Raw genomic sequence first — 16043 nt, forward strand, 5'->3', positions numbered from 1 at the left:
TCGTTTACTTTGACATATATTTAGTGTTAAACAATTTGTAATTTGTTGACAACTATGTGACGGATTTCTACGAAATCGTCGGTAAAAATATTTAATTATCCTGTATAAAATATAAAGTAACATACATTTTATCAAAAATAAGATTGCATAAGTGAAATAAGAACTATTTTTTATTGTGTCTGAAAAATTAATATTTGTTTCTGAGGTCATTTTCTCTAAATTATCTAGTTTATGGCTTGCTAAATTTAATGCATCTCGATCGAGATTATTTAATTGTAAGGGAACAAGGTGTAATTTGGATTCATTATTTATCTTAATATCATCACAACAGACTTCTGGAAGGGATAAATCTGGAATGATAGACTGAAAATTACTTTCTTTTGGATTTGAGACAGATATCAAAATAGTTGATCCGGTGTAAGTTTTGCAATTATTCGAAGTAGAAAAAATACCTGTGTTTGAAAGAACAATAGATATTGGCGTACTAGTCTGACAGCTTAAAGTTAAATCTGTTGGTTTGGGTAAAACATATATCCAAGAATTTGGTTTGTTTAATTTATGCCAAATTTCATATTCTGTTTGAATTATACGAGTATCGCAACTAGATGGTATGTTTGTTATTGAAGTTAACAATTCAGTTTCACAAATTGGATTAGTGTGTGTAAATCGGAAAGTATCAGGATTTTTGCAAATAAGTTTTTCTTCATCTAATGAATAACAGTCTTCTAATGTATCAATAGTAACATAAATGTTTCTATTTTCTGAAAGAACAAGATATTTGACAGATGGAAGAATAAAGGTAAGTCTCTTTAATGTTGGATGAATTATAGGAAGAGATATTAGTTTAAAAAGAGAATAAGGAGTATTACTAACCAAAGGTATACTAACCGTAATTAAAATCTTGTTATCAAAATATATATATTTAAGTAAAATGATATCGAAATATTTATGAGCATAATCGATAGTCAATGGAAATGGATAAGTCGATGTACTAGGTAAATGCGTTACCGTTTTAGATAATTCTTGAATTAGTTGCTCAGGTGTTATAACAGAAGGATGAAGGTTATTATTTCTTGCAAATAGAATAACGTTTATTAAAGTAGAATATTCTTGTTGTAATTCTGTTATAAAGAAAGTTAGTAAGGTAAAATGTTCTTCAATTTTTTGTTTTAAATCTAAATTAAAATATTTATTATTCATTTTATCTGTGTAATTGGTAATTGATTCAAAATTTTTATCAAAAATCACTTTGTTTCGGTCTAGATTTGTAATAGAGTTATTAAAATTTGCAATCGTGGCTTTTACTACATGAATTTGTTGTTTTAGTAAATCAAGAAGATGATTTTCGTTACTTTCAGCTTTGTTAATAGCATTATTGAAATTTTCAGCATCATCACTGTCTAAGGTACCGAATAAGGTCCTGAAAACAGATCCAATTGCATTAAATAGAGCGCGTTTTGGTCTAAAATGTTCATGCAGAATTATGTTTTTTAAAGTTTGTTCATCTTGAAAGAGTCTAGGTATGATTTGTCCTAAGAGTTTTAGTGAAGTATCGCATAATCGTAATTCAATAAGAACTGGTTTGTTTTGACACAGTCTTAATGTTTTTTGATAGGTGAGATCTACAAAATTTAATTTGTCTGTAAAAGGTTGTAAAGGAATATGACTTAATATGTTCCAATGAGTTTCAATAAATTGAACATTTTTTATGTGTTCGTAATAGATTCCAGGTGATTTGTTGATAGGAGTATTGGTATATTTCTTGTGAATTTGTTCACTATTTGTCAGCCATATTATTGCATACCTGAAACAAAAGCATGTTTCAATCTATTCATGTGAACTTTTATTGGTTTTTTATTTACTAAAATTGTGCAATTGACAGGAGAATTTATCTCTAGAATTTTATAAGGTCCATTATAATTTTGTGTAAGTTTTTTGGTTTGACCCTTCTTTGTTTGCTCATTTTGGAGATATACTAATTGTCCTTCTAAGAAAACGGTGTCATTAATCTTTTGGTCATAATATTTTTTACTGACTACTTTAGATTCTAATAGATTCGTTTTTGCTAACTCATGAGATTTTCTAAGCTTAAGTGTTAAATTATCTAAATAATCTTCATATGTATATTTGAGTTCTACTGGTCGTATTATACTGCTAGGTAGATTAGGTGTATATCCAAATATTAGTTCATATGGTGTGAATTTGGTTGAAGTATGATTAGTTGTATTATATGAAAACATAGCAAAATCTAGCCATTCGTCCCAATCGGATTGATCAGCTTTAATATAATGTTTAAGGTAGTCTGCTAAAGTAGCGTGACTCCTTTCTAATGCAGCATTTGATTCTGGATGATAAGCAGTACAATTTATATGTCTGATTTTAAAAAGCTTGGCGATTTGAGAAAATAATTTGGAAGTAAAATCTCGGCCTTGATCAGTAACTATTATATCGGGTTTTCCAAACTTGCAAATAAATCCACGAACCAGATTTTCAGCGATAGTCTTGGTTTCATGATTCGGAATTGCATAAGCTTGAGAAAATTTTGTTAAGTCATCTTGTAATGTTAATATGAACTTATTACCTGACTCGGTTAAAGGTAAAGGACCTACTATATCTAAAAATATTTTTTCTAATGGATTTGAGCTTGTTGTTGTTATCTCCATGGGCTTTACGAATTTTTTTCTAACGAGTTTATTTTTCTGACAAGATTCACAGGTTTTTATAAAGTTTTTAATATCATTTTTCATATTATTCCATTTGAAATGTTTTTTTATACGATTGTATGTCCGATGAAAACCAGAGTGTCCAGCCGTAGGACTAGTGTGATTCTCTTGTAATATTGTAGTTATTTCCTCAGGTTCAGGATTTGTTAGTATATCATGATAAATGATAATAGATATATCAGTTTTTCTAAAAATAAATCTAATCATAGATCTAATTTTTCCCCAACTTAATTTATCGTAGCTAAAAGTTATTCTGGGTAGGCAAATTTTTAATATTTTATCGTTTAATAACCAGTCTCTTAATTTTATTAGGGAATTAAATATATCTTCATAAGAGGTATTGTCCCAATAATTATTTTTTATAAATATGTAATAAAAGTTTTTATTTTGATCAGAAATATATATAATGTCATTTAGTCTTGGATTTTTGGCTTTCAATTTTTCTATATGACTGAATTGTTTATTTATTTGTTTCTGAACGATCTCATTAAAATTTAAATCTACGGAAACAAACAATGCTAAATTTTGTGAAAATGATGTAATCTTTTCATTTGTTTCTTTTATATTATCATTTGTTATTAATATAGTTTCGGATTTAGATAAGAACTGTGAATAAGTGTCATTATTTTCTTTACTCATTTTGTTTATTTGTAAGGTGATTGTTGCCGGGTTTTTGTTTTCTTCGCAAATATTTGTTTCAGATATGGTTAAAGGAGGACGACTTAAACAATCAGCATTTTGATTTAATTTACCTGGTTTATAAATAATTTCATAGCTATATTCTTCTAATGCTAATCTCCACCTAACGAGTCTTGATCCGGGATCTTTTACATTAAATAGCCATGTGAGTGGTTTATGATCCGTATAAATGAAAAATTTATTTCCGTACAAATATGGTCTAAAGTGTTTAACACTCCATACAATTGCAAGTAATTCTTTTTCTGTTGTGCTATAGTTTGATTCCGCTTTGTTCAAGGTACGACTAGCATAAGCAATAGGTAAATCATCTGGTACTTTACCTTGAGAAAGTATGGACCCTATTGCATAATTACTAGCATCCGTTGTTAAGACAAAGGGTTTGGTAAAATCTGGATACTGAAGTATTGGTTCTGAACAAAGTATTGATTTCAGGTTCTCAAATGACTGTTGTTGAATGCTTGTCCAATTAAATTCAACATTTTTCCTCAGCAGTTTTGTTAAAGGTTGTGTTAAAGCACTGAAATTTTTTATAAAGCGTCTATAATAACCAGTGAGACCCAAAAAGCTCTTAATATCTTTTTGTGTTCTGGGTATAGGAAAATCTGTAACAGCACATACCTTTTTTTCGTCCGGTTTGACACCAAATTCAGTTATTAAATGTCCTAAATACATTACTTCGCGACGAAAAAATTCGCACTTATCTGGTTGTATTTTTAAGTTGAATGTAGACAATTTTTCGAATACTTCTTTTAATCTTTTATTATGATTTTCTAATGTATCGGCATGAATGACTATATCGTCGAGATAGACAAAACATCTGTAATTTTGTATTCCTGAGAGGACAGTATTCATTAGCCTTTGAAAAATACTGGGAGCATTTTTTAATCCAAATGGCATTCGTGAATATTGATAATGTCCAGACGGAGTTGAGAAAGCAGTCTTTGGAGAATCCTCAGGATCCATTTTGATCTGGTGAAATCCTGATGTTAAATCTATTGTTGAAAAATATTTTGAATGACCCAATTGGTCTAATATATCGACTATATTCGGAAGTGGAAATGAATCTCCTATAGTAATATCATTTAGTCGTCGATAGTCTATAACAATTCGCCATTTCTTCTTTGCTGAAGCATCGGCCTTTTTTGGCACAACCCAAAGGGGCGAATTCCATGGCGAAGTTGATTCTTCGATAATACCTTGATCTAGCATACCTTTTATTTGAGTTTCGACTTCATGTTTGTGTACTTCAGGATACCTGTATGATTTAGTGCTAATAGGTACATTAGAATTTAAAGGAATTTTGCAAGTTATGGCATTTGTACTGGTAAGTTGATCTCCTTCCAGATAAAAGATATGATTGTACTCCTTGCAAATAGAAATTAAAGATGATTTTTCTTCACTATTTAAATGATCTGTTCTCAAGGCATTTTTTAATTTAGCAATTCTGTTAGAATTCGTATTATCTTTATAAGAAGACATTTTTCGTATATTTGCATTGTTTTGTAAATTTGGAATTTTTTCTATTGCTACTTGAATATCGTTTAATTCAACATCCGTTTCAGTAGTGTTTACGATTGAGGTTAAAAAGAAATCATTTTTTACTTTAACAACACTAGGACATAAAAATACACCTTTAAAGATTTCGCGTTCGGGACATAATCCTTCGCTTAATTCATTATTTATTACTTTAATTTGAACAATTGTTTCAGTTCTTGCGGATAGAATAGTTTTATTACTTCTTGAGTTAGAATTAGAGTTTTGATTTAGTATAAGATCGTCTGAACAGGATTTTTCTTCTGAACAGGATTTTGATTTATGATTTCGTGAAGAGTTACAAGTTTTATTTGTGCATATCTCAGTGGATTTTACACATTTTGGACTTGAATTTTCTTTGGATTTAGAGTTAGATTTAGATTGAATTGGATTGGATAGTAGTTCTTCACTACTTAAGGTTATTTGGATATCATTGGTTTCTAAATAAGAATGATCCTCTATGGATTTAGCATCATAAGGAAATATTTCATCGATATTAGAACTTGTCTCGATATTTTGATCTCTCAGAAATTCGTCATTGTCATTGTTTAATGGAGATTTTATATATTCGATTGAAATAGAACAATTTTTAAAGTTTAATTTATTTTCTTTATAATCAATTTGGCATTTATTTATTTCAAAAAAATCGCTACCTAATATACCGTCGAAATGAAGAGGAAAATCGTCTTCTACGACATAGAAAACATGAGTTTGGACAAAATCTTTTATCTTGAAATTTACGTTACAACTACATATAGTTTTATTTGGATTTAAGACATTTTTATCAATGCCTCGTAGAGTAATAGACTTAGAATAAATTTTTGGAATGTTTAGTATTTTTGAATATTTAATTAAAGAAATATCTGCGCCTGTATCGATTAGAAACTTGCAAGAGGATGGATTAGAATTATTTACTAAGGGTAAATCTACATAGGAAGTGACTGAGAAGTTGATGGTTGTGATACGGCCTGAACTGAACGAACTCCTCGAGAATCGACCGTTGGTTGTCGAGGATTCTGGAAGTTTAAAGAATTTGTTGGATTTTTGTTTTTATTGTTAAATTCGCGTTTTCTACATTCTTCTATAACGTGACCTGGTTTTTTGCAGTATCTGCAAAAACGTTGGGAAGTGTTGGTATTTTCTTTTCTTAAGTTTGGAGGAAAATCAGAATTGGAATTTGAATTTGAAGGTTTATAATTTTGATTTTGAGAATTTGACCTTTGAAGATTTGAATTAGGATATTTTGGGTTTTGAAAACTAGAATTTTGAAGATGTCTAACATTTCTATCTGAATTGTTTTTATATCGACAGTTATTTGAGGAATGGTTATTTCGTTTGCAAATATTACAGAATGGTCTGAAAATTTCTTGTCTTGATAACTGTTCTTGTTCTTCGGCAATTGCTATAGCAACAGCTCTTTCTAAGGAATCTGGATTTCGGGCTTTGATTAAAATAGAGAGGTCTTTGTTTAATCCTCTAATAAAGACATTTAGTGCTTGAGTTTTTAAGAGTTTAGTACATGCATTTCTTGCATCTGGAGATAAGTCTGGATCAAGTGTATTTATTAATTTTATATAGCAATTTTCAACTTTATTTGCAAATGACATTACATTTTCACTGGGCATCTGACGTAAGGAATGTAATTCCAATTGCCACTGACCTTCAGTTCGGCGTTCAGAATAAGCATCTAATAAGAAGTCTTTTAAATCTTTCCATTCGTCAAATGTTCTGTTTCTAGTTATGGCCCTAGCTTTATCGGTTAATTTAGTTTCTATAATGGCTAATAAGATGGGTTTGGATTGCGGATTTACTAAATTGTATGCTTTATCACAATTGTCTATGAATTCGTATAATTTTGATTTTGTACCATCAAATCGAATGAGAAGTTTTTCAGCTATTTCAATTGATACTGACATTTTATTTGAATTAGAAGTAGAAGGATTTGAAAGAGAATTTGAGTCGGGAGAAGGTATTTGTTCGTCAAATAAGTTACTTATATCAGGATATAAAGTAGACATACGTTTACAAGATTTTTAAAATATGAGACAGAATTTAAGATAGAATGTACTTACAAGTAGAATATTGTTGTTGGTCGCATAGTCTATTATTCCACGGGTTCACCTCTACTTCCGATGGAACTACAATTGGGTTATGACTGGAACTGGATTTCGAACTGGATGTACTGGACCCCAATGTAATTAGTTGTAGTGGCGATTTTTCCACACTGACAGTTTTTTTTTGAATGATTCCTCGAAGGAAACAAGTCAATTCAAAAATTCCTCAGCTCTCCTTCTATCAGCAATCAGAGGAACTCTGCTACTAATATCCCACGTTCTGACACCAAATTTTGTTATGGAATACTATGCGTTTATTTCTTCTCCGGACTAACTCTTTGTTTTGGAATTAAACAGAATATATTGACATGTATAAATTTATTATATTAGAGGATGAAAATTACACTCTACTTGTTATTTCTTAAAACTATGAATATATAAGTTCTGTTATCTACAATTATTTAACGATGTTTCTGGATGGATTTGAGTACAAGAGATTGGACTCAAATATTAATATTAAAATAGCAAATACGGATAGCTTATCGAACAAAGAAATAAGAGAAATAAATTATTATTATTCCATAGATACGAAGTATTAGGTGAATAAACTAGCGAAACTTATTTATTCTAAATAGGAAAATATTTATGAAGAGTATTGATTCTGATTTCTAACAGCAAATAATTATTAGTGATTATACATGAGAACTTTTCATAATTGTAAATAACATATACCAGGTGACTAAAAACTATATAGAAATACATAGATACTTTAATTATCTTACATGTGAGTAGGTAGGTACATTACATATAGATCGATGACATATTTTCTCAAATAAGTAAAATATTTTTGATAAGCATTTTACAACTCTAGAATTTCCTTAGTTGGTTCCGTTCTAGATAGGATGTACAATTTATATTAATAACGTACGACAATAGAGACGAATTTATCTTTATATTTGTAAAAATGCTAAAACGTGATTTTAATGGTATTGTCTGTACAGCCGTAAGAACTATTTTTAAGAAGTGAGTTTCTTTTTCTTTTACAAAAAGGTCTTACTTTGGGTATACGCCGCAACATCTGGATATCATAAAATGACCGTCTAAATGGGGGTACACGTAAACTCATCACCAATTACCATAAATACCCTCGTACATAGTACAAACTCATCACCGCCATAAAAGTAGGGTTTTCAAAATAGATCCTAAGAGATTGGTAAACTGATCACTGGCCTACCTGCACCCCGGATCAGGTATAGACCATAAAATCCCAGCAAACGGCTAGTTTTTGGTAATTTCACAGAATAATCCAAATTCAGATGTCTTAAATGCAACTGCAATTTATTGGTTTTTATTTGGGAATTCCACCAAATTCTATTGATAGCTACATAAAATCATGCGAAAAGAAAAATTTCTCTTCATTTGCCCTTGTTTCTTCAACGTGAATAGTAAACTGCTAATTGATTACGTCCTGAGCCAACGCGGACAAAAAATAATGGTTATCAATAATTTCAAATTTCAATTGCGATAGACTAAAAAAATCGAATTGCCTTTAGTGGACTTGTGCGACGAAAGGGTATAAGGCTAAATGTCATACAACTGGTGAGTAGACATTTTATACCGTTTTTGTTTAGTTGTCTCGCACTGGTTTTCGCGAATCATCCTGATCAAACAGAAAAAAATCAGCGTAATTAAGTTCTTTAAGTTAACTGTATAAGATGTTTCTTATAGGCAAGGCATAATATTACTTTGTTGCTGTAGATTACCTTTTCTAATATTACATTTTGAGATTTCTAATTAAATTGTTAACGTCACATTGTTATATATATATATATATATATATATATATATATATATATATATATATATATATATATATATATATATATATAGTGTGTGCAGCTGAAGATAGGACAAAGAAGTACTCTTTTTAGTCTACCAAGCTTCATCTATTACAGAATAAAAATTATCTTACACTAATTGAGGTTAGTTGTCATGATGTTTATAAAATGAAATGAACAACTCATCTGACTTCTACAAATAATGGCGAAAACTAACCACAAAAATGTAAAAAATTTGCTTTTAAAAGCATTCTAATTGTGGGATCTTTGCACAAGTCATTGAAAGATAAAGTACAGGAAACTGTACTTAAGCATTTTGATGCATTCTGTCACAATAAAATGCATTGCTGATTACTTCAAATTTAAAAATTTCCGCCAATGATGCCATAAAATGTAAAGCTTTGCACGTGTAAAAAATTAAGTTTCCCGGTGATGAGTTTACCTATCTGCGGTGATGAGTTTACCAATCTCCAAAGGATGCCGGTGATCAGTTTACTATATCTCCGAGAGTCTAATAATTTTAGTGATGATTGTAGTGATGAGTTCGTACATGTCCCTAAATGGTAGTCAACAATTTTCAAGGAAAATGATATTTATTAAGTCTATTTTTCGATAGACGGGGGAAAAACAAAATAGCAAAAAAATACGTTTAATATTTCAACAATAACCAAACCACTTAGTGTAAAATTCTGTCTTGTGCCAGATTTTTTCATTTTTTTTTATAATTCTATATTGTAAAATTTTTAACTTTTCTTTCAATTTCTATCCAGTTGGTGTCAAACAATTAGGCAATTTCTTTGTAGGAATCTATTTTAATCCTATTTTTATAGTTGTCATCCTGTGGGTATCAGAAATTGCTATGTTCCCGGTAGGCATCTATTAAAGTACATATTTCTTCAATAGTCCACTATTTTATGGAAACTTTATAATCAAACCCAAAAGCGTAGGCCCAAAATTTCGGGCCAATGGAATGCATTCATTTTTTTTTAGTATTTCAAGTATTTTTGAAAACTTTGAATGCATAATGAAAGAATACATTATTACTGAGGGCCGAAAGTCCCTGAAAACTTCTATGGTTATTTTAATATATTACTGGAGTGAAAAAGAAGAGAAAATTCAGTGATTTTTGAATTCAAATATCTCATTAAAAAAAAAATTTGTTTATTCTAAGGGACTTTCGGCCCTCGGAAATAATATAATCTTTCATTCTTTGTTTAAATTTTTTAAAAATATTTGTTAGTTTTCTCAGGATTCGAAAAAAATGAATGCATTAAAAAGCATTGGCCAGAAATTTTGCGCCTATGCTCTTTACAGAAAAATAAGCAAAAAAGTATGTTCTTCTGCAATTTTTCCCGGGCGTATCTGACATTTTTTCGAGTTTTATGGATCTCAATAAATAAAACCTATTGTCTACAGTGGGTTGGATGGATTTTTAAAATTATTAACTATTTGAGGCTAAATATGTACCCTTGTAAGTACCTTCACCTACTAGTAAAAAATAAAACTTTTTAAACGAAATTTCAGGATCAACTATCTGATAAAACGCGTTTAAAGCTATTTACAAAAATGTTGAATTACTAATTTGTTGCATAGAAAACTGTAAAAAATCTAAGAAAACCAAACAACCTTGATATTGCGTGGGAAGTTGGGTCTTGTTTCTTGTATATGTAGTGTTATAAATATCCTCAAAACAGAGTGATTCATCGATTAATTTAAAAGTAATTTAAATTGTTTATCCCAAACAACTTTTTTTTTGCAATGATATGTCAGAAAAAAATGAATACGATTCTACGAGTAAAAAAATCAAGAAAGACAGTTACTATGAAAATATTTTTAAAAAAGTGAAAAAAACTATTTCTAACATTGCAAAACTTGGTTACAAAACGTTGCAATTTTTGCTTATGAACAATTTGAATATCTTTTTTCATGGACGTATAAATAAAGATACATATAAATAAATATAAAAATAAATTTCTTTATTTATACGTCCATGTCTTTTTTGCTATTGCTCTGGAAAGAATTATTTTTTCGTCTTTGAAAAGCTGGCATTTTTTCACGAATTAAAAAAAGTTGTTCTACGATAATTAGGGATAGAGTTTGTCTCTTTTTTTTTACTTCATAGCTGGTTTGTTTATAACAATAATTAATCTTCCGTAACTTACGTAAATGTTTTTCAAATTTATTTCAATTTCCTCCACCCAACTTAACAGCCGCACTCTGTATTCCTTGACCATGTTTTGACTGTGTTTAGTGTATCATATTACGTACACAAGTGCATTGGTTTGTTTTTGATGTAGCAAGGTGCTGAGCGACATTCCGGCGCCAGTAACAATTATATAATAATTTCACAGATAATCATATTGAAAGATTTGGTGTAATTTCTTTGTATTTCATATAAGGTAAAAATAGTATTCAGAAAATTGTTTTGACTAATAATAAAAAGAGAAAGAACGACTACAGCGGCTAATGATAGACTGTCTTAGTGCAGATGAACATAATGAAGAGGTACGAGAACAGGAAGAGAACGACGAAGACAGCGAAGAGGATACAGTAGAGACGCAAGAAATATATTCTGAATCTGAGGTTAAAGATGAATACATATAAGTCTGTCCTTCATAAATACCTTACTTGATTGGAAAGGATGAAAAATTAAGTGGGCAAAACATCACTTCCCTAAACTTGATAACTCTCTAATAGTAGTTATTGTGAGCCAACAGCCAGATCAGTATTGTTGATTCTGTAAAATGTCTTGGAATTCTAGACAGCAACCTTAAATCGTCCCTTCATATCGATTTGTTAAGTAAGAAACTAGCCTCAGCTTGCTATGCAATAAGATCTGTTTCTAAGGAAATCAATTTAACATCTTCCCATATAACATTTTTCTTTGTTCGAGTCTTATTTTCGACATGGCCTTCATTTTTGGGGTTCTAGTACAGATGCCCAATCTGAAGTTATTTTTAAATTACAAAAAAGAACAATACAGTATCTTTTTGGCCTCAGTAGAATAACACATTTGCAGAAGCTACTTAAAAAATCACGGGATTTTAACTCTTCCCTGTTTAGATGTTTAGATATTCTAGAAACTGTTTGCTTAATTCGTATACACTTACATGTTTTTCCATCAAGACCTAATCATGACCTTTGCAACTTAAATCTAAACTAACTTCTTTCCTTAAGTTCCGTAAATTGACAAAAGCCTATCTATCTCAAAGATCATATTATTCAGTGGAAGAGTTTCATAACGAATAACTAAGACAATTTAGTTAAATTTTGCAATGGATTGAATATTTAATTATCTTTTATTTTGTGATAGTGACGATTTATTTAATTTTAGTAAATTTTAATCATTATTATTTGTTAACTTTTTGTAAGCTTTGTCCATAAAATTGTACAATTTTCAGTGACAATAAAGCATATTTCTATTCAATTCTATTCTATAACATGGTTTAAAGCAATACCTCACTTATTTTTTTTAATTATTTATGTTAATTTTTAGTAAAATAAATATAATAATAATTTATAATGCTTGTTCATAAAAAAAGGTCACATGTAATATATACGCTTTTCACGTGCAAAAAAGGTATGCGGACTCATAGTTCGCCGCCACTATCGGTGTATAGAAAAGTAGCGCCGGTCACGTAAGGTTAAGACAATTAATTAGCGGCATTTGAAAGATCAAGGACTGAAGTTGTAATGTAAGAGTTAATGATGCTAATAAACCATTTCTGTTCAAAATTCTGCTACATTTCTGGTTTTTTGCACCTTTTTGTGGTCTCAAGATTGACATTCTCAGCAAAATTTAGCTTGTTCGTATGATTTTTATAGGTTCAGTGGCATTTTCGTCTCTGACGACTGGAGTATTCTTTCCTTGTACATTTAGATATATAAAAATCGTTGCAAGAATCACAATTTGACAAACCATATCTTGGTTACCGTTAGTCCTAAAATATTTTATAATATACTATTTTAAAGTACAGAAAATAAGATTTATATTTTATTCGGTAAATCCTATACCTAAAAGTACAAGAAAACAAGTTATAATGAAAAATTTAAAAAAATAGCCGCACAAATCTGTAACAGTATCATCTTTAAAATTAGTCCTAGAATCTTCTACAGTATACAATTTTAAAGGTAAATATTTTTTCTTTTTACTCAATGTACCATTGCATCTATAGTCGGTTCGCTATATTTACGCGGGTTTCGGATTAACAAAATTATGCTAATGACTCATTGATAACCAGTTGCAGTAAACGACTTCCCAGAAAATTAGGTAAAAACTGCATTAATGGTCATATTTTAAAATACATTAAAATAACATTAGGGTAGGTATAAATTTGTTACAATATTGCAGTTGAATTGATTCTTTGCCAGTGTTGACATTGTATGTTTGGTGGAAATATTTAAAAATGCCTAGACGTGTGTTAGATGTAGATAGTCTAATTTGTAGTGTACATAAGTATTTTACGGATGAAAAAGAAAATGGCGGTCCTTTAAAATCGGTAATGTCTGTTCAACAACGCGTATGTGATGCTCTAGGAATTAGTGAAACCAAACTAAGAGGAGTATTACAAAATCGCAATAATGAACGGCCGAAAGAAGATCACCGAAAAACTCGCCTATCATTGAAAAAGATAGATATTCCAGATGGAAAAAAATTTGAAATTCGTGATACCATTTATCGAATGCGAGCCAACAAGGAACATGTGACCTTAAATACAATTCTCTCGGAATTAAAAGATAGAAAATTTGACGAAATTGGCAGAACAAGTCTATGGCAAGTGATACATAATTTGGGTTTCAAATTTCAAAAGGAGGATAACAGAAAAGCACTTTGAAAGAAGTTCTGTGCATAAAAGAATTAACTTTCTAAGAAAATATTCTAAATTAAAAGAAGAAAGGGCAAATTTTATATATTTAGACGAAACATGGATATTTTCTAGGGGTGCAACCAAGAGAATATGGCAAGATGATAACCTAAAGTCTATCAAACATACTGATGAAGAAGGGAAGCCACACATAATTTTACATGCAGGAGGGAAATCGGGTTTTATAGAAGGTGCTGATTTAATATTTTCATCTAAATCAAAATCAAGTGACTATCACGATAATATGAACACAGAAATGTTTGTAAAATGGTTACATGAAAAACTTCTCCCAGGTTTAAGTGAGCCCAGCGTAATTATTTTAGACAATGCACCTTACCATTCTGAAGTATTAAACAAAAGTCCAACGAATTCTTGGACTGTTAATAAAATTAAAGAATGGTTGAATCAGAATTATTACGCTTGGCAAATATCCACGCAAAACCAAAAACCTTTGTTGTGGATCAGATTATTGAAAGTTACGGTCATCAAGTTTTACGTCTGCCACCGTATCATTGCCAGTTTAATCCCATCGAATATATATGGGGAATAGCAAAACAATATTATGACAACCATATTGGGCCTAACGGTTATAGCGACGACGCAGTTCGGGAAACTTGGCGAAAGGCACTTTCAATTGTAACTCCAGAAGTGTGGTGCAACTGTATATTCAAGTGCGAGAAACTAATAGAAGATTGGTGAACTCGTGAAAATAAAATAAACGAAATAAGTCCAATCATAATAACAATTAATGGTGATGACAGTGATGATGATGACGATTATGATATTTTTGATGATAATGACTGATTTTCATTTTTGTTGACAAGTTAAATTTTTTTATTTTTCATTAGAAATTCTCTCGATGGAACACCTATACATAGACCACATTTTCTGTGTGAAGTGTAATATAAAATTATTATTAGGTTTATATTAGCCACATTAGACTCCATTAATGAAGTAATTCTCCTTATTATACTGTCAATTATATAAAAGATTTTCCATTATTATTTAATTAAAAAAAGTTATGGATTATTTTTCAGTTCATTTGACCAGTTGATATTTCCCCAAAGAGCAGGTAATTAAAACTGGGTACTTACAATAAAATGTTTAATCCGAAACCCGCGTAAATATAGCGAATCGACTATACCTAAAACTGCGTAGAAAAAATTTATAGAACAATGTTTGCGAAAAAATAGGGAAAATGGGCACAAAATGGTATGAGTGGCGAACTTTGAAAAATCGCATCTCGGATACTGTGAATCCTAAAGACTTTTATAAATTGTCATTTTGAAATGGAAGAACAGTAGTTTTTTATGTAAAGCAATACCTATACATATACCCCATAAGTTATAGAACAAAAAAGAAAAATTGCTTGTTTTCGTGTTTTTTTGCTTCATTTTTTGAATATATTTTTGTAAAAAAAATCATTTTTGACTTTAAAAGGTGACATTTCGATAGGAAATTTAATTTTAAACAACTTTTGTGTTGTACGAAAAATGCAATAGTTCACCCAAATGCACCCTAGTGCATAGGGACTAATTCAACCCTTTCTTAAAACTCTCTCCCTTAAATGGTGGCACTCTGCAGTTTTTTTTATATTTGGGTGTCCATTGACCATATGAAACAATAAAACTCCTATAACGTTAGTTCCTTTCTAAAGTACATAATCGATAGCCTATATGGGAAACAGAAATTTTAGTTATTAAATCCATAAAACTCAAAAAACGTGTCAGATACAGGGCTGGGCCAAAAACCCGGCAATAACTTATTTCTCTGGAGTACTGTACACTTGGAAATTTTAATGTAATAGGCGAACCTTCAAGTAAAATTATGACGAACATTACTAATCGGTTTATCTTGCCAAACTTTATATTAAAATACAATAAATAATTAGTCATAGACATACGACAAATAGTTTGTACAACACAAATAGATAAATACGATAAATATTTTTATCAAGTATGAGTCAAATCGATAAACTGCAATAAAAAATGAACTAAATTTTTATCATTGTTTGATAAGTATTTTTGCTGCCTCCCCCGTAACTAATATTAGTTCGCGCAAAAGCCTCGTTATGGTTAAACCGAAGTTTGGGTACCTACCTGAAAAAACAAAGTTGCCATAAAAACAAGCCATCCATATCCCCCATCTGGTATGCTTGGTCCAAGTTCTGATTGTGTAGTTACAACGCTATCTAGTGCCAGTTCTTGGTCCCGAATTGGTCTTCTCGAGGGCTCCGAATGCATTTTCAAGAATTTTGAGGTACTTACACTACACTTTTAAGGTTAACACATTATCACATTGTTTCACTTTGTATTATTTTACGAAAAATTG

General features: G+C 30.2%; 2 protein-coding genes across 3 annotated transcripts in view; one reads left to right on the forward strand and one right to left on the reverse strand.

The window, feature by feature from the left end:
• The window catches only part of LOC140434190 (uncharacterized), a 47991-nt gene extending 32036 nt beyond the window's left edge, over window positions 1-15955 (reverse strand). Inside the window, exon 1 of the mRNA XM_072522273.1 lies at window positions 15812-15955. Within this exon, the coding sequence (XP_072378374.1) occupies window positions 15812-15955 (144 nt within the window). The remainder of the gene's footprint in view (window positions 1-15811) is intronic.
• The window catches only part of LOC140434188 (piwi-like protein Siwi), a 69874-nt gene that overhangs the window by 25237 nt on the left and 28594 nt on the right, over window positions 1-16043 (forward strand). The window contains exon 1 of one of the 2 annotated variants that reach the window (XM_072522271.1): window positions 15832-15971. The exons of the other annotated variant lie outside the window; for it this stretch is intronic. The gene's annotated coding sequence lies outside the window, so the exon portion shown is untranslated. Of the gene's footprint in view, window positions 1-15831; window positions 15972-16043 lie in introns of those variants that run through there. 2 annotated transcript variants of the gene reach the window in all.

Source organism: Diabrotica undecimpunctata, chromosome 2, assembly GCF_040954645.1.
Source record: "Diabrotica undecimpunctata isolate CICGRU chromosome 2, icDiaUnde3, whole genome shotgun sequence".
In the NCBI taxonomy this organism is placed as follows: domain Eukaryota; kingdom Metazoa; phylum Arthropoda; class Insecta; order Coleoptera; family Chrysomelidae; genus Diabrotica; species Diabrotica undecimpunctata.